Source organism: Ciconia boyciana, chromosome 5, assembly GCF_034638445.1.
Source record: "Ciconia boyciana chromosome 5, ASM3463844v1, whole genome shotgun sequence".
Taxonomy (NCBI): domain Eukaryota; kingdom Metazoa; phylum Chordata; class Aves; order Ciconiiformes; family Ciconiidae; genus Ciconia; species Ciconia boyciana.
This window is the reverse complement of record NC_132938.1, coordinates 21,455,977-21,476,064: the sequence shown is the minus strand read 5'-3', so window position 1 is coordinate 21,476,064 and position 20,088 is coordinate 21,455,977. Positions and strand designations below refer to the sequence as shown.

The window sequence follows — 20,088 nt, the reverse complement described above, 5'->3', positions numbered from 1 at the left end:
GCCCTTTGCTCGTTAGGTACTGGTGATACACTAACTTTATCAACTTTCATCAAAACTCAGTGTTTCTTTCTTATATCTCTGCTGCTTCTTCCACTCTAGACAGAAATTAATCAAAATCTCTGGCAGTGTAAACTACAGTTATCCAGGCTGTTATATGCTCTAACTAGGCAACAGCATACTAAAAAAAGAAAACACTTTAAACACCACAGAGTTTGGTGGCTTTTTTCTTGTAGAGATTTAGGGTAGTCATCTATCTTGGAGCATTCCTGGCAGATAACATCGGATATACCATTGGAGATAGAATGCTATTTCTGATATTTTATTTATCTATCTCAAACTATTTTATCTAAAATTGCTACAAAAAGACTAACACATTCTACAGATTGAACAGAAAGCAGAATGGATTTTTTTTTCCACAAAGCAGTATTTTCATTCACAATCCTCTTTAGGATTTTCTCTACACCTTAAAAACTGGGTATATTTCGGGGGGGGGGGGGGGGGGGAACGGGACGACGGGGACGACAGGACGGGACACACAGGACGGGACGACACGACACCCACCCCAAGCACTTCAGAAATTATGTAGTCTGTGTTTGAACTTCCCTCATATACACACCTCATCTTTCCAATCATTCTTCCAAACTCCTGCATTTCAGAGCACAAACAACTGCATACTCTTTCTCCTGTGCCCCTGTCCCCAGCCTCTTTCTTCACCCACACATGTATTCACATGCCTTCACCCACATGCTGTAATTGTGACTTACAATTTCTGGAATATTTTCTTATTGCTAAGCCTCCTCTGTATAAAACCAATGAGAAAAACTGGAGAATTAGTAGCTTTATAAGATGTAAGTAGTATACAGAACAAATGGAAATTCAGCACGAGGTTCAGAAATTACTTCCAGAATATTATCAGCTACTAGCTGAAAGATAAGACCTCTTAGAATACAGACAAACCCTGGCCTTCAGAACTTAACTGTATTTATATTTTAGATTCATGGGTTCGCCGTTTAACTTCCTCTTGGAAACACTGGGGAAAAAGTGATAATTTTAAGTACAGAAGTAGGAGAGAAACAGGATTGAAGCAGACAAGTACTACTGCATTAAGCTGATTGGAAACTCAGCTAACCTCTACTTTGGATACAGATAAATTCCTTGAATAAAGAAATATTTTCCACTGTATAGCTACATTAGCGAATACTTAGCATATCCTTACAACGCATTCAAACAGAACAGGGAGTATGGGAGACCTTTATGAAACTGACCCAGAACCGGCTTAATGAGGAGCACCTTATCCCTAGGAACGGCTCAACACCCGAAGGACCTTACAAGAGATTACCTCTCCCACTTCAAGCCTATTCCACATTCTCCATCTCACCAAGGGCAAGCAGGATGCTATAGAATTTCACAAGCAATGCCATCATGCAGTGGAATTGCTAAAGCTGTCAGTTTAAAAGCCTAAATTTGGCAGGGTAAGGAAATGGACTTTAATTCAATAGTAATCAAAAGCAGTTCGGGGGGGGGGCGGCGGCACAGCGGAATCTGACTTGAGTGACTGAATACCAGCTTGCTGAAGTTGTTAGTTAACCAAAGCTCAGTAATATCCCATGGGATTAGAATGCTCTGTGTTCCGCTTGCTTGGGTGCCAAATCTTGCAGTAAAATAAGACATTTCTTACAAGCTATGCTATAATAGCTCAATCAAAATTTGCAGGAGAAATTAATAGTAGGTTCCCAACAGAAAGGTATTTAGCTCTCTGAAGATGCAGAGCTGATTTAGGCTTTGCCAGCCTATATGCTTTTTCCATTGATAGAAGAGTCAACACTGTTTACTCAAGAACACTAAGGACAAACTGAAGTGAAACCAGTGACCAACTCACACACACCAAGTTATTGCTTCTGAAGAGGGCCATATTAGATAACTACAACTGAAAAATAATTTATATACAGATTCAATTACCAATATCCTATTTTTATCGAGGAAAAAGTAACTAATTTATTTTGCACTATAAGTTTTCTAAACATGATTCACATTGATCCCACAGTGCAGACCTGTATTGTCACTCACTCATTCATCTCACTGCAAGCTTGTCGCCTCCGTGTAGGTGGGACTTTTGGTTACAAGAGAAGCCATTTTTAAAAAGCTATTCTTGATGTATAGCTAGTGCTTCTTCCTTCTCAGAGTTGCTACAAGTTAAAAGGAATATTAAACAACAGCAAGGAAATTTTTTTTTTTTTTTGGTAGAGAGCCACAGGTTCTCAAACTAATCCTCATGCTCAAAATCACAAGGCTATGCATTATTCCAACAGTCATCTGGAAAGGCTTTTTACCTTGTTCGGAAGAAAAAACGCAAAATCCCAAATCTTCAAAATATGAAGTAACTTGAACTCAGAAAGGCTCTTTCAAGCAAAAGCAGTAAGACTCAGGATTTCCAAGCCTAACTGTAGCACCCTAGCTGCCAAACAAAACTGTCTCTACCTTTCCCTTCCCAGTAATATTGTGGTCAAGCCTTAATAATAGCATGAAGCAAGGAAATATCGGCCAGAATCCTAAGCAGAACAAATAAAATTTGTCTCAAGTTTAAAATAAATAAATAAAATAAATAAATCAAAGTTTATATACTCTGAGAACAGTCTAAGATTAATTAACATTATATAACATTTTCACTAACACAGTTTCACTTTTCAAAATGGAAGTCAGATTTATTCAACATTAAGTGTAACAACACATTAGAAATCAATATCCACTTATAAAATAAAGCAAAGCAACATGAATAAACACAGGAAAATACTGTCTGAGACTCTCCAAGCAGGACATTTCTCATAAGACTCACAGAAAAAAAAATAAAAATATTTTTATATGCAAACAGACTCAATTCCCAAAAACTCAGTTTTTTCCAGTTGTAAAGCAATTTATAGCTAATGGGAGGTAAACTAGAAAGGGGAATGAAATGCATCATGCTGTACAACACCAAAATAAATACTCCAACTGCATTTGTGTACAGCATTAACAACATGCAGTAGATGAGGTTAAAAGCAAGTACAGTGTGTATATATTAGAGAGACAGAAACTAGTCAGTCTGAGGGCTTTGTTTCTTATTTTAGTTCAACTAATGAAAACAAACAGAAGCTAAGAGCAAATACAGGAAGAGCAGAATCTGCATGGAGAACATCTATTCCCAGAACAGTAAAGCATCTTAAGTGAGATTTAAACTGTGCACATATTTACTTGCCTTGGTCCTCTTCTTGCTATGTCATTGCAACATACCTAGATCCAATGACGGGCTTTATGCAAATATCTACATTTTTATAAAGCTGCAATTAAACAAAACAACGCAAGCCATTCAAATTCTGCTAATCTTTTAAGTCAGACATTAATATGCTGAACACTCCCTACAACTCAATGTTACTTAAAAATAAAAACAGGGCAAGACATCTCCCAAATAGCCTTGCTGAAATGTAGGTATTTTAATTATTTTTGTTGCTTGGAGGACAGCAATGTGAAAATACACATGCTACCCAATTCATTTAATTAAGAACTATTTAAACAATTCTTTTAGACAAAAAGCTGGGATCTTTGTTGGCTCTAGTCAGTTCACAGCCTGACAGATTTCTCTTGCCAGTCTTTTTTTTTTTTAAATAGCAATTTTTTTAAACAAACCCCCAAGATCTCCTATAGCTTTTGTCAGCTATTAAAAAGCAAGCAAGCATAGCACACATGCAAGTTATTAGAATTAGATAGCCAAATATAATTAACTACAAAATTCCAAGCAGTAAGTACATCTACATTCCCCTGGGGAGACTCGGTCGTACTGGGAGATGGATCTGAAAGCTGATAAAGAACACAGGTTACCTGGTTCACTTCTTCTCTGCCTTCCACCTGAAGACTTCCAGGAACCTAGTCTAACACCTAACAAGCTAATAAGCTAGTACAAATACTCAAGATTTTAATTCATTTCAGTAAGAAGGGACTGATGGCTGACAATTGAAGACTGACTTTTGTAGGGCTGGACATACTGACCTTAATTTTAAATGAATTCAAGTCTGAAAATAATTGTGCAGCATCAAGTTAAGATACAAATAAAAAAACAAAGGTGAGTTTAAGAAGGCTAACTTTACCGCTCATACACAAATTACATCAGTCAATGCTGTACCTAGTTCAACTGAAGTACAGCAGTTTTTACAACAATATCCAACCATGATCTAGTCTTTAAAAAGCAACTATCTACCACTTATCTATTAGTAATTCTTAGCTGAAAAAAAATACCGTATTCTAAACATGAACATGAATCAACCAGCAGTACCTGTTTATTTTTTTAACAGTAGAGGGATTACAAAGAACTGAGTTGAATTAAAGTAAAAGGAATGTAAAGGAGAAAGTCTTAATTCAGATGTCTTTAGCATATATTCAACCAAAATTGACTTTAAGACACGCTAATGAAATCATTATCTGAAACTGCTCTGAGGTCTGGCAATCACCTAAGTTAGTGCTGTAACTACCAAATTTAATGCTGGGTCAAAAATGGAATAGAAATATGAAGGTAATGCCCTGCAGAGTATGTCTAAAGAAAGGGGTTTTTTTCTTGGATAAAGTTACTGATCTGGAAGCTTTGAGACTGAATGTACCTCTCATCTCCAGCAATGTAAGTCCTGAGCATTCCTTAGTCTTCTGACTTAGATGAAATACCTCTGAACTCTTTTTCATCCTCTGCAATGAGCAAGTGGAATTTCCTTTTTACCCTGCTCAAATGTGCTTTCCTTAAAACATCTAAGCAGAGACCAACCTTCCCACTTTCATTTCAGTGAAGCATTAAATACACAGAACACACACACAATTTGGTAAACTCAAAGTTGTAGAGAAAAAAAGGTAACACAAATCCATTTTATTTCTGAAAGACTGAAGTGGACTGATAAGTACTGCCATCTTGCTTAAGTAATGTCAGATGCAAGAGAAACTGGGATAACAGTTTAAAGATTAATATTGTTACAATTTATATGAATTGGTGCATTCTGTTTATGCAAGAGAGGACTAAGTGGAGTTTCAGATCAGCACCATCTCTACAGGTCTGGAAGGGAAAGCTATCTGTTGGAAATGTGTATGACACTGTTGAACTGCTACTGAAGCCTCAAAGAATGGTTACCTAAACATTTACATGCTGTCAGGCAATCAAACTCTACTGGCAAAAGCCTTTTTGGTTATTGGTTATACCAACATCTGTGTTTAAGTCACTAGTAGAAAAGTTTACCAGCACTTAGCATCAAACAGCCTTAATAGACTTAACCATTATTCAGTGAAGATGCAACATCCAGGATTAAAATGCCTACAGCAATTCAGAGCAAGCAGTGTTTCAAACATCAGACAGTAATGCATCGCTTTAGTTAGTGCAACTGGAACAGATTAGAAAACCATGTTCACCCTACTTAACATATTGTACAAGGAAATAAGCAAATAGTAAAGAGGTTCAAGAACCAGTAATTCCTTCAAAAAAAAATTTTTTTTTAGTTAAGCTTTCAGTTTATTTACATTCTTCTCCCCTGCTTGTAAGTAAATGAAAAATAAATGGTTCTTTGCATACATTATAAAATTAAGGTAGTAATCACTCTCCAGCAATGTATCTTGGAAATGGAATGAAACTATCCTGAAGCTTTAAACACTGGTGGTATGAGAAATGCTAATTAGAGCTCATCTCTCTCCTGTGCATGCTGTTTTCCCATACATTGGGAAGCAAAAGGGCAAAATCTTGAAAGCTTCAATTTCTAATTAATTTTATCTTTTTAGGCTTTCAATCAGTCATAAGTTAATACCTAACTCAAGCGGGCATCCATAAATATCATAAAACCGAAGTCAGGTATCCTTGGCTTCACCATCTTCAAGGCTTCCAAATGAGGAACTGTATTCTTACAATAACATTATTACCTTGACTATGATGGAGAATCTTCCCTCTTTCAGCAAACTGCCCATCAGAAAGTGGAGGGTAATCTGCTACATAGGTACCAGCGAAGTGGGGAAAGAAAAGTTGACATATGCCTGGAACTGCCAATGAGCAATTCTAAATTCCATCACTGAGCAGGGAAAAAGAATCCACTGTTTTAATCTCAAAGTCCACTGTAAGCTAGTCAAAAGCATTCCCCACGGCAACCAGAAATGCCTTTCCTAAAATTTTTACACTATTAGGAAAGAAGCATCACATAGCTTTAGTAAGAATTGTGGAAAGGTGTGGGTTTGTTCAGTTTTGGAAGAATTGGTGTTTTTTTCTTCTTCTTTATATAGAACCACACACTTGACACTTCTTCCTTTTACAGGTGAAAAACTTAAATGGTAAACTCTTCAGAGAGAAGCCTTTTAGGCAGTTCCACAAAGGGGCTGCTGTTCTGAAAAAGGACTCTAACAAAATATTTAAGAAAGCAAGATCCTCGTATTCTGAAAAATACCAGAGAATTTAAACTAGAACATGGATTTTAGCTATAAAAGCTAAAAAACAAAACAAAACAAAAAAAACCACACCACAAAAAAAACCCCACACACAACAAAAAACCACCACAAAAAAACCCCACAAAACGTCTGATCACAACCATTCTGTGTTTAGAGCTTAGGAAGTCCTCAGCCATTTAAGGATATGACACTAGATGATTGTCTCGAATGACTGACATGTCTTACAGAAATCCCAGTGGCTGGAATGCTGGCTGGACTCACTGACTGCCAGCCAGTTCAAGTTACACCGTCAAGCAAACGGAGGAAAAAGAGGACCTTGTAAAGCACATTGTCTCACTTCTGAGATGTTGACATATGCCAGGTACTTCAACATTAAGACTGGGTTTGATGTTTGCCAGTGAGCATCTACCTTAAGAGTCAGTGCCCTCAACATACCTTAGCAAAAGGATGCTAACAGTTTGAGGACGAGTGTTTCTACAGTAGCCATAGTAGGAGCAATGCAAGCCACTTGGTTTGTGGACAAATTTAGGTGGCAAGATGCGCAAGTTGTCTATTAAAATAATCTTTTAAAAAACCCAGCTCTATGAACTTAAAATTACAGTTTGTGCTCCAACATTCAACACTCACCACTTCTGATCATATTAACTTAAGCTTTTAGTTCTATAATATTTATTAAGTAGCAGCTATAAAGTTACAGGACAGCTGGTGATAAACTGAGTGTTGAGAGCAGTCTGTGCTCCAAAGGTTTGCCATTTTGAAGCCAAAATCTATCACTATGATAATATCATCTGATTCGTTTGTACAATGCCATAACGTATTTTCTTCCACAAGACAGTTAAATTGTGTATTTTCAAAAGATACTTAACACTTAAACTCACAGCCAAGAGTCCAACACCTCCTCTATTTCAATTTTTAGTTATATTTACTACAGAACACTGAATTTGTCTGTTTTGGCTTCTCAGCATTTGAGGCTGCCTGACTTTGATATCAGGATTAAGAAGTGCTGTCCTCCCACTCCTCAGCACCGGATATTTTTTTCTGTGTGTAAATATTTACTCTCCAGTACCAAAATGCCCCTTCATCTTCTTTGGTAATGATAGAGACAGAGTTCCTCAGACCTCACACTGCAAGATCTACTGTCCAGCCCCAGATCTTACTTTAAACTCAATTATTGCTACAGCCTTCTCAAATGCAGACATCAAAACTGAACATTTTTCTGGTAGTAGTCGTCTTCATGCTGTTTGGGAGGCAAAATAAGTTCCCTACTTTTATGTATTTTTTCCCTTTGTACATGTTCAAGTACTTCATCAGGCTTTTAACTACAACTCTGAAGGCTCAGCATTGAGGTGATTCTCTGGCACAAGTCTTTCTGTATCGCTGCTTTTTCTGTCTATCATGTACAGAGTGTACAAACTTTGTTCAAAGAGACCCTTGTTACCTTGTGATTACTTTTTTTGCAGCTATAGCTGTTCAATCTCATGATTCAGAGAATAATGGAACAATAGCATGTTCTCATTATTTTCTATTCCACCAATTTTTCTCTTCTCCAACTTTACCAAACAGTTGATTCCTCCTATGCTTTTCTGTATAGATGACATACAATCATTCTTTGTTAGACAGTAAAACTCTGGATTTCTTCTGTTCTCTTAAGGAATTAATCAATGTACCAGGACTTTTGAGGTACTTGCACATGTAAGGTCTCCATCCCATTTTCTAACCTTCCTCTTCTAACCATTTCACTAGCCACAGTAGATGCTTCTGTTAACATCACCACCACTTCTTGAGGACAGAACTAACACATCAGTTATGTACAGTGGAACCTAAATAGAAAGTGATAAAAAAGACATGTATCACTTGATTTCAATTAGCTACAGGTTTTGAAGGCTCCTTACTAGAAAAAAATTTAGGCAGTCAGTGAATTAATTCTTTCATACAGTACAGCATGTACATATTGGCATGTGAGCCCCTAATCAAAGGTCCTTGGCAGTGGCACCTGTTACTGAGGCAACTAGAATACCCCTATGGAAGAGCTGAAACTGTTTAGTCATCACTGGGTAAATTGCTTGTGTTCACTAGAGCAAGAAGTATTTCTTTGGAATGTACCTCCAAAGAAATTCCTGCTCAGTATTAATATTTTCAGACAAACTGAATGAAAGGCACTGTTGCTCCAGCAGTACATTTGTTGTCTCCAACTGTTTAAAAAAAAATAAAAATATGTTTTTGAACAACTAGCTACTGTTGCCCTAAGAAGGCTTCCTTGTTACCTCGTTGTAATTTCATCTCTCCCTATAAAAGCTTAACATAAAAATTGCTTTTATCTGAAGCATGTCGAGTCTCACTTTTATATCTATCTTTATACCTAAAATTATGAGTTAGTATAACAGTATGCATTATAAAATTATACCATTTACTTCAGACATGTCTGAACAGCTAAATCTTCAAACTATACAAAAATAAAGTGTATGAAATCTTACAAAAGGAGGACATTAAGACATTAATAGCTAATCCAAAAAATATAATAACTTATACACAGCAGTAAGCATAAGCAATGTAGCCTACAACAGCTTTCAATTAACAGGACCTCTGAAACATGTCTGAAACAAGCATCAGCTAAAATTGGAACATTCCCAAGCACAATAATGTTTCCAATTTATTATCTTTACCACAGTACAAACTTTCACAAACCAAATGTCCATTGTCTGTCAGTCTGTAAACAAAAGCTACTATCCCCCCTCCTCATTTTAAGAGGGTGAATATTTTCAGTCCTCAGTCAAGTTTCATATCCATCACTTGCATAAGGAATCAAGAGCCTCTTCTCTTGTTAAATTACTTTCCCCCTGCCCCCCCTACAGCCTGCAGTGAAGTAAAATCACAGTGAAAGTCCTGGGAAAAACATGATCTTTACAGCAGGACTTGAACCATTCTAATAATAAATGCATCTAACAAAGCTTCCCATAATAAAAGCATGGCATTTCCATTTCCAGAAATCAAGTCAATTAGAAATCCTAAGTTCTACTTAAAAACCCCAAAAGATCTAAAAGTGAAAAGATTCATCTTCTCAGTCAAATACAAGTCTTTCAGTTTCACTTGCAGAGAGGCTTTTCCAGTCTGTAAAACAGTAGTGCAATTCAATTAGTTCTACTTCTTTTATTTTTCTTAAAGTCCAGTAGATAAATGTCCTAGCTCTACGGAAAGATAGGAAGATGCTCTGGTAAACAAGAAACTTTAGCAAGCCCAGGAAGGCTTACTAGTCCATTAAAGCTTAGAAGTCCAAAAGTGGCTTAAAAATGGTTTATGAATAAACTAAAAAAAAAAAAGCCAACAAAACAATAAAAAACCACTAAAAAAGACAAACTAAAAAAAAGAAATAAATAGGCAGAAATGAATGTAAACTGTCTGAACTTTTTAATGATTTCTCATTGACAGCTGGCACGACCTTTGACAGTACAGTCAGTTAAATATAGTTGACCTACAGAGCATTCCATTAGGGCATTCAGTCTGGAATGCTCAAATGGAATTACATTCCTAAAGATTTAAAAAATAGAGTTCTTATAACATTACTATAGGTTTCTTCTGCCCACCTCACTTACACTTCTTCTTAAAGAGGCTTTTTATTTTTGATGGCTTTTTGGTTTTTTCACCATTTTGGTACAGGTCCTGTGGGATGCTACTTATCCTAGGGACAGAAGCAGCTTCATGGCTGGGTTTACTATCACTGCTGGCTGAAGAACACGAGGTGTGCCGAGGCTTTGGGACTGGGATCCCAGTTGAAAGCTGGTTCATGCTGCAGGACTTCTCCAGGATTCCATTATAAACTTTGCTTGCAGGACTAAAGATCATGCTCTTAGTTTCTGCCATGCCTACACAGTCAGGAGAGCCCCTAGAAATATCTGCAGTTAGAGAAGAGGAGTCTCCCGTAGATGATTCCTCCAGTGAGAATTCTTCTGGGGATACTTTCTGAGGAGAAAGTGTCTGGTACATCTCAAGACTTGCTGGAGGAGACTGCTTCCTTCCAGTGGATGAATTTAAGGAGTCACATTCCGAACCTGTTTCCTGTACTTCCCTGAATCAGAGCAAAGAGAGGAGAAAACATAATGAAACTATTATCTCCTTCATGCAGTTAAAAAGGAAATTAATTTAGAATCAATAACATTAGTCTAAAAGCACCACCCACACTTTCCTTAGTCGTTAATTAACAAAAAACATGAAGTTAAACAATTTAACTTACAACTTGCATTACATCATTTTATTATCTAAACTTAATTAATTTGTGCAATCTTGTTTTTGTGGGCAGCAGCACCTGCCCAGAATCAGTCATTTGTATCTTACTTCAAAGAACAAAAACTATCTTTCTGGCACGTGAAGTCAGAAAAGTTATTGAATGAAAGAAGGAGATTTAAGCCTATCATATACAAAAAGTTTCTTCAGGACAAGTGTCCCTACCTTTCAACAAGCTCATTTGCTCCTTCCAAAAGGAATTTAACCTTTTCCTATGAGGCCATGTAACAAGAGTAGGTACACGCTCAACATGCTGTAAGAATTGTGTTACCATCCATCTTCTCTTCGCCCAGTAGCTGACATTGCTTTTGATCCTAGTTTCAGATGTAAAAGCCAGTAACATATTGTAATGGAGAATCAGGGTTAGTTCAGTGCACCCTGGATTGTAACATTACTTAACTGTATATGACATGCTAGCTATTTACATACACATACCAGACAAGAACTCTCTCTCTTCCATATGGACTATATTAATTTATATTATCCTACAGATTACTTTAACTTTTGGCTTGTTTCAACCTCTAATTCTAAACTGTTAGTCTCAAATAATCCTATCAGAGTTCCAAGCACTGTTTGATAATCTCCGTACCATTGTTTATCAGCAGAGAAGTAAATGGCTTCCTCCTCCTCTTCAGTTCGATAAAGAGCTGGACAGCTTGACACAGAAAGGATGTCAGGGTCAGGGGAGTGCAAAGCATGCTGAGACTGTGGAGATGATGGCACAACATTGCGTCTTGATCGACACAAGCTACTGCTTCTTGCCAGTGTGCTGGGAGGTTTTACAATGGACCCTGAGGCAAAGAGAAAGCAAACCAAAACCCTCCAAGTGACATCGATGTTAACAATATCCACTCTGAAGACTAAATAGCAGGTATCTGCTTCAGCCACAGTGATTCTTAAACAACTTTGACATTGCTCAACTGTTTAGAGGGAAGAAAGACTGGCATCACCTTATACATTCTACAGTTAGATGAAGCAGCTAACCAAGATGCGACTGCAGCAGTTTTGTGCCTGCCAAATATTACTCTGACCTCATGCACCAAAGCTCTGGCTCACTATGCTCTCTTGAGAACAAAAAGAAAGATTCTACTGAAACTCCCAACCCTTTATAAACTAAAAATAACAGTCTTGAAATTGGTATATTACACAATATCCTGTATTTTACTTGTGTGGCAATTTGGAGCTTGAAAGAATATGTAAAAGTTTTGCAATGTAGGTATACCTAACCAAACAGCCAAGTGAAATATGCTGTATTAATTTAAAGTTACGTTAGACATGGAAGACCAATTTCATTTATATAATATGATAGAAAATATATAATTCAACCTCATTTTAAGCTCAAGAATTTCCTATTTGATAACACATTCTTTTGCCAGGCTACCTATGAATTTCCGGAAACAAAAATACTAAGAACGGGTAGAGACAGCAACACAAGACTTGACCAGTAAAGTATCTAACAGGAAGTGACAAATTAAAATGTTCCTAACCCAATTCCTCCTTCAAAAGATGATTAGGCAGCAATATTTCTATGAAAATAAATCTACAGACCTGTTTTCAGGCCAGCTGTTATGAGCCTCAGGACTTCTCATACCTCTCCTCAAACTGTGCCACAGAATGCATCACTGCTTAGGTAAGACAGACCATACCCTTATTGATGTTCAAAATGTTTACCAAACACAACACACTTAAAAAAATTCAATTATTTTTGTAGACAAGGATGTCTAGCCTGACAAAATGCATTTTAATTTTTTGAGATGCCAGTTTAACATCAGGTAAACTATAATTTCCCTTCCTGGAATCTCAGTAAAGGTTGAGTTGTCTTTCTGCTTTTAGTGCAGGAAATCACAACTTTCACAAAATAGCAAGTAGCTGCACCTTCGCCAACACTTAAACTTTGTTTCCTGCTGGGCTGAGCAAAAAAGAAAGGTTTACAAGTCCCAACATGACAGTCGTCATGTAACTCAAACTTTTCATTTTACTTTTGATGAACTCCCTACTGACCTGAAAAGCAGGTGTTGGCAGCTCAAAAATAAGCTTGTGTCATTACAAAAATTTTCCTAAAAAGCAAACGTGAACCGAGATAAGAGAATAAGAATACCTTTAGGAAATTTGTACTATGTGTCCAAGTAAATCAGATGCCATCCTACTCACTGGTGTAAAAAAGAACAAGACTGCACCATCAGTGAATTTTGACAGAAGTTACAAGCATTTTGGTTCCTTGTGGGTGTACAAACATGGGATTATGAAGGACTCAGCTATGACAATTTAACATTTAGAATTTTCTAGTACAAATGAAACTCACTAAATCAAGGAATCAGCTGAATCCTAGTCAGTCAATGGAAAAATAGAAGTTTCACTATCACCTTCCTGTAATGACTTTGTTCCAGTCTCATACATCTATTTCTTTATCCCCTTTTGTTCATCAGCTCCGGATTGATTAAACAGATCTATTACTTCACATCATTTTAGCCTATCATCCCACTTGCCGCAGCACAAAGAATCCTGTCTGGCAGACTTCAAATTTTGTTAATCTTAAGAGATCAAAGGATACTGGCGCAAGGTAACAGCCTAGACAGTTCAGTTTAGGTCCAGAAACTGAAACAGTCTTGCTCGTAACGGACCTGTCTGCACACCGCATTTTAACTGAAGCCTCACGAGTGAGACAAGCCATTTTGCTTCTGTCCTACCTCATGTGCATTTGTCATTTTTGTCTAAAGGATGGGAATAATCTAGCAGTTACCAAACTAACCTACCATAATTTGACTCCTGAACTAGTTTCAGACACAGATCATTTAGCATGTTTTCCCTCTCTTTCCCCACTCCCAAATGTTTCCAGGTTTTTTTTTTTACTGAGTAGAAATTTTAAAAGCTAGTAATTAAGAAGCTACTTCCCTCATGTGATTACTTTAACAAAATCAGTCTCTCATGCCTTACCAAAATTCAGAAAAACACATTTAAAGTTTTTGTAATGTTACAAAAGGTTCAGATAACTTTCATCACTGACTGAGACAACATCCATTAGCTAAATACTTCCAAATGAACTGAACTTTAACAAAAAAATTAAACCATAACTGCAAAAGCATACAGTAAAGTTTCAACTAAGTACGCTCTTACAAACTGTACAGTCCTTCTCTAATCGTAGTTCCTCTGAACCGGCTGCACTTTGCTCACTGGCTTCACTTCTATGCAAGACCTGAATGAGAAGAGTGACTAAAAAAGTCACAAGTCTGAAGTCTTATATTACATATCTAAGTGTGTTGTCATTTTAGACCATCTGGAAAGTTGTGGTAATAAATGGAGCTCTTCATTTTGAAATCAGACCACAGGTTTCTCCATATAGACTTGAAAGTTTAACTCTAGGCATCCATATTTTACTGGGCCATCCAAGAAATTTGTTGCTAAGGTTTAAATCAAAGCCTTCAAGGTGAAGGCAACTAGAGAGACAGTATTCTTTAAATGTGATCAGAACTTGCAGTAAGTAGTGTTGCAAGGGGATTAATGAACTTGTCAATGTGGCCTGCAGAAAAAAGGTTGGTACACTCAGAAGAAAAACGTGTTTTTCTTATACATCAAATATTTCAAATACAGTTCTAATTTCTTCTGAGAATCCCAGCCCTGGAAGAAAAATGTACACATATGACAAAGTTTTGTTTCCTACTCATTCCTCAGCTTGCTATTGCTTGTTTGAATAGCTACATGGGAGCTCATCTTTTTGATTTGCCTCTAGAGTCCAGTTAATCACAACTTCCATGAAGCAAGCTCTTGTATTGACGTAATGACTCAAGATATGAGGGTGGTCTGAATCCCCAGTGTATATCTTTTGATCATAGTTTAACCAAAGCTGGATTTCCCTCCCTCCAGCACTTGGCGCCTCTGCCTTACACTCAAAAAACCCGCTGTATCCAAACACAAACGTTCTGCCTGAAAGCTTCCCTTGGACAACAACAGGATTTTGTTCCAGGCACTAAAGAATGTTTGAAAAGCTATGTAGCATGCAGCCTCTCAAAGGGTGTGATCCTCCTAGTAGCTCAAGGGACCCTAGACTAACTCCATCCCTTCCATCTGAAAGAATAAACGTGCTAACAGAAATTCAGCATTACTCATTATAAATTTTTGTCTAAGTGGCAATCCAAGCGCGACAAGCAGACTTTCAAAAGATTAGCTGGATTTGTCCCCCACTCCCCCACTGAAAGGGAATAAAGGCTTTTTCTTCATGTTATCTTTATTGCAAAACCCAGTTTTCAGTTTACGCAAGTCCCAAAAGATGCATCTGAAATGCTAGATAGAATTTTGGTCTTTTGACTTTGATCCAATCCTGTTTGATTTCAGCACTCTTCTCCCACCTGACTTTAAAATCCCATGCCTCCACAACTTTTCCCTTTTCTTTTTACTGAGCTAACCACTTACCATGAAACTGTGAAACTATTGGAGGAGTATCTTCATCTAAGTCATCAACTCCCCCTGCAATTGGGTAAGGAGGAATGGAAACTCGAGGCATAACTACCCAGCTGTGATCAGAGTAGAGAGAGGAGGTCAAGCTTGGTAGCCCAGAATTGTGTGCTATTTGAAAACCACAAATCTTCTCAATCTGTTGCCATCGATAAAGACGCTCTCGCAAACATGTCGTCAACTCAGAGAGTGCTTTCCTGAAGAAAAGCACACAATAAAATTACCTATACTGTTCTTAATGATAAAGCAAAGCAACACAAGTGCAGTCATTCTAGCATACCAGAAGATCCATTAGGACTGTCCAAATATTCGCACTTTAATAACTTTTAAACTGTTTTACTTAAAAGTGCAAAAACACTAAGACACTAAATTCCATAACTTTCAAAAAAAATCCATTGTTCCAGGAATAATAAATCACAAAAGAATATACATCCTGGTAATACTCTTACTTTGCTTCAAGGATTTTATGGTCCACTTCATCCAGGGAGGAGCTGTGTGCAACATGTAATGTTCCAAATACAGTGCTTCTCTTCTTTTTTATCTTTTCTGCCTAAAAAGCAAGATAAAATGAAAGCCATAAAACTAGAAGTTATATACTTAACACATATAACAAAACTTCAGCAATATTGACAGGTAGCAAACAACAACTCAGAGGAGAAAAAAAAATACCCAAACACTTATCTGAATAATTTGTATTTACTATTTCATATATCTAGCAACAGATCAGAAAAGTCTTTAAGTAGCTGAAGAATAAGAGTTAGTACCTCATCTTTGGCAACTGCTAATTGCATTTCTGCATGCTGTCTTTTGATATTGTAATATTGTACTTCAACTTCATGTGTTAACTGAAGCCACTTCTGCAAAGCTTCAGGAACAGACCAATTACTTCGCAGCTCAAACTCCTTCTCAGCCTTTTTTAAAGCCATGCGAACCTAGCATCAAAAAGAAATAAAAGTGTCACCAAGAGTATCATTAGAACTGACAGCAGAAGAAAGTGAAATATAAACAACTTATACCCCACAGCAACATACTAAGGCTTTACAGAGCTTTGGTGTGTGCTAATTGCCATCATGAAGGCAGATCAGGCATTTCTGAAATATAGTATATGGAAATTCATATGCTATATTATACTCAGACTTTTTTTCCTATGATATATAGTCCCTAACTTGAAGCTTAAATATTTTTGTAAGACAGCATTTATTTAGTACAAAAAATCCAATCTACTGCTACTCAGAAGAGTGAGACAAAACTACTATCTCTCATCTGATAAGACAGGAAAAAAGCTTTTGTATATATTTTGTTCCATGAATCCAACAACATTATGATAAGCTAATATACCAAGTGTATGTCTTTTTATAGTTTCAGGATTATTTTACTAGATAATGGCATGATTGACAGACAATCATTAAATGCTCTTAGAATTTTTCCATTCAAATCTAGCATTAGAGAAATGCTGCTTTAAACACTCCTAAAGATCTAATAAAACCAGGACCATTTTAAAGTAAACAGTAAAATTATAAACGGTTTGCAGATACCTGTACGAGCTCTTCCTCTGCATATTTGAGCCTGCTGAGCTCACATTCAGCTCCTTCCCTCAACTCCCTTAAGCGATGAGCTTCCCGTTTTGCATCATTGATCTCATCCATCATTTTGCGCTCCAGATTTTGCTTTTCCACAGCAACATTTCTGTTCTCTTCTTGTGCCTTCTCAAGCCTTCACAATTGAACAAAAAAATATGAGAAAACACACAGCATATTTGTTAAAAGTTGCAGTCCTCAGGAGAAGAAAATGTTTCCAGCAACATTAACGGGCACAAACCAAAACACAAGAAGTTCCGTCTGAACATCAGGAAACACTTTTTCACCATGAGGGTGACTGAGCACTGGCACAGGTTACCCAGGGAGGTGGTAGAGTCTCCATCCTTGGACATATTCAGAAGCTGCCTGGACATGGTCCTGGGCAACCTGTTCTAGATGATCCTGTTTGAGCAGGTGGGGCTGAACAAGATGACCTCCAGAAGTCCCTTCCAACCTCAACCATTCTGTGATAATAAAAATGGTGCAAGCTTCATGAACCAGCAGCAATTACATCACACAATGTGATGTGCACGTCAGACAAAATATGGAAACTTTTAGGTGAACCTTCATTAAAGGTGTAATAAGATCAAAATACCAATCTTCATAGACAATTGAGTTACTGGTGCACCAGAACAGACTATCAACTCTCACATTGCTAAATAAGCAATAGAAAGTAATCAGTCCAGGTCTTTTCAGTCTTAAGAGCTTAAAAACAGAAGAAATGTTCTCATTTCCATGTATGTAAGTATTGCAAAGTAAACTGTAATTATATGAAAATAACATACTTCTAAATCTGTAGGTAAAAAAGATAGAACCTCTATTCTACCTTCATCCACAAGTTCATATTGCCTGCTAAAATGCCCAGAAGCAATTTCTACCCAAAAACCCATCATCACCGAAATCACAATTTCCACGCAAAATGAAGATGAACAAAATCCAAAGGCAGCTTAATGCAAATAATTTATGACTATAAAGGATCTGTATTTGTATTTAACCTCAAAACAAAAGGACAACTAAACATTAACTTTTTTAGTTTTTATACCTTTCCTGCAAGTCAAGGAGACTTTGCTCTGCTGTTTGGAGACTTTCTAAGTCCTTCATCATTTTTGTGATATGTTCTCTTGAGGTTCTGTTCTGTGTATAGGCAAACCAGCAGCCTCCAAAACCAATAACTATAGAAACTGTTAATATAAAATCCTTCATCCAGTTGTGAGGGGGACCTGTGCAGAGAATAACATGATCATTAACTAGTTGATTGATACTGACAACAGACTATGGACCTTTTTTTTCCTTACAGTCTAAAAGGTGACAGAACCTGATGCTAAACAGAATTCCAGCTCATCTATCTCAACCATCTCCAACAGCTACCTTTCAACCTTTCACATGGATCCCAGAGCATTTTCCATACAATATAAGCAACTCTGCTCTAATACAATCTACTTATTCTATACTAAAACATATATTAGATTGAGGAAAGCTTACTAAACTTTCACAATACATAGTCTATATCTTCATTTAAATGAGTTAAGAGAGAGTTTCCCCAATTACACTTTATCAGGCCAGCAGGAACTTCAGTTACATTTCAGTAAATTCTCCCCAGTCTGTGCCCTCTGGAATACCCCATGCTAAGTTAAAAATGCACTTGTACAAAATAAAGTAGATTTTAAAGGGGTAAGTAGCTAACAGCAGTACTTTTTAAAAGCAAAACCTGGATTGCCAACATATTATATCCAAGATTCACATACACTTCTTTGTTAGCGCAACTTTTATAGTCACTTGCACCTTTGTAAAACAAAATTTTAAAAGACAGTTTCTGCTAGCATTAAAGGTATAATGCAAACACAAAGTGCTTTTTTTCCCTAAAAATCTCCAGCTCAGATCTGTCAGGCTAACTTGTATCAGTCAGGCCAGCTCAGATCTGGCCTGGCTTTTGCCAAGTCATTCACTAGTCTCCAAATTGACCACCGAGCTCTGGAAAGGTCTCCTAGTTCAGGAACACCCGACATGCACAGTGCCACAACAGACCTGTAACTGTGTACAAGCAAGCATGCAGACCACTGGTGATGTGGTAAGGAAATGTCTGCATGTGCTAAAATGGGTCATATGTGGAACTCCTGCATTAAATTTAACTGCACTTAAACTCGAGTCTGCACAAAATACACTGGTATTGGATTTGCACCACCATCTCCTTTTTTCTTCCTTGGGGGAAGGTCATCCCCTCTCATTTCAGCATCCCGGCTTACACTGTCCAAGCTAACTGGGAACTGAGTGTAACATTACTATAAGTGTAATTTAAACAGTCAAAAACATTTAGTGGACACTTCTTGTGACACAAAAGCCAACATACATCTGTCAAGTGGGGTTATACCAAAATTTCTACATAATCTTACACAGAGAAGTGAACCTTTGTCCTGATGCCAGCATCCTGATAACCTTTTTTAATTCATTGCCCAGTTCCACAAGTCATGCCAAGCAATCCATCAGTACATCCACAAAATAGATAAGCTGTCCTACCTACAGTATCAAGTGTCACTGAAAGCATTCTCTGTTGAATTCTTACAAATAAGAGATAAGAAAAAACTCCAAAAAGTTACTAACGTGTGAGAGGTCCAAATAAAACAACATCCAAAGCTTTAAGCTGAAGCTTCTGTCTATGGCTCCGGTCAATTATTTTCAAGTGAGAGATCATGAAAGCATGTTCATTTACTGCTATCCTGTTAATGATAAGACAAAACGTTACCTATTGCACAAGCTATATTCAAAACCAGTCTATGGAAAGAAATACATCAATAGCATTTCCCACAGGTATATAGATTACAGTTATACAATTAGAGTGAGAGATATAATACAATGACAGTAGTGCTATTAAAAAAGCATAGCAGCATGTGGCATAGGAAGAACATCAAATCATTTCCCTATTCTTTTCTTTCTGGAATAATAATGAAATAAATCCATTTAGCATAGTTAAAGGTAATAGTATATTTGCAGACTTGTGACACCAACTGTCTGAAGTACATGCAATACCCAAATTTAGTAGTTATGCTCAAGAAAAGGGGTTCTGCAGATAGTTTTTGATGTATGCCCATACAATAGATTGGAAGTTGTTCAAAAGAAAGTTCGCTACCATGCAGAATTATGTGATAATCGATAAAAGCTTCAACAGCAAGAAACAAAACTAAGATTAAGAGTGGCAAGAAGCATTTATATTTTGAAATATTTTGGCAGGGAAAAAAATGCAGTCAGCTCTTCAAAACTGCAAGGATGCTTCTCTTTTCTTGCATTTGACCATATCTTGTTAGACTTTGGGTCTAACAGACTGAAGTAGCAACCTACAGGGAATCATTTAAAACGA

The 20,088-nt window shown here is 37.0% G+C and overlaps 1 protein-coding gene across 2 annotated transcripts in view; it reads right to left on the bottom strand.

Annotated features, from left to right (window-relative positions):
* Positions 1–2,731: 2,731 nt before the first annotated feature.
* Positions 2,732–20,088, bottom strand: part of STIM2 (stromal interaction molecule 2) — a 75,819-nt gene continuing 58,462 nt past the window's right edge. Inside the window, exons 5-13 of one of the 2 annotated variants that reach the window (XM_072861469.1) lie at positions 19,335–19,450; positions 17,779–17,956; positions 16,695–16,872; positions 15,924–16,091; positions 15,609–15,709; positions 15,118–15,356; positions 11,300–11,501; positions 10,876–11,024; positions 10,320–10,495 (exon numbers count right to left, since the gene is read on the bottom strand). In XM_072861469.1, the coding sequence (XP_072717570.1) occupies positions 10,458–10,495; positions 10,876–11,024; positions 11,300–11,501; positions 15,118–15,356; positions 15,609–15,709; positions 15,924–16,091; positions 16,695–16,872; positions 17,779–17,956; positions 19,335–19,450 (1,369 nt within the window). In that variant the 3' untranslated portion in view covers positions 10,320–10,457. Of the gene's footprint in view, positions 10,496–10,875; positions 11,025–11,299; positions 11,502–15,117; positions 15,357–15,608; positions 15,710–15,923; positions 16,092–16,694; positions 16,873–17,778; positions 17,957–19,334; positions 19,451–20,088 lie in introns of both variants that reach the window. The other variant, XM_072861468.1, reaches the window with a different exon arrangement.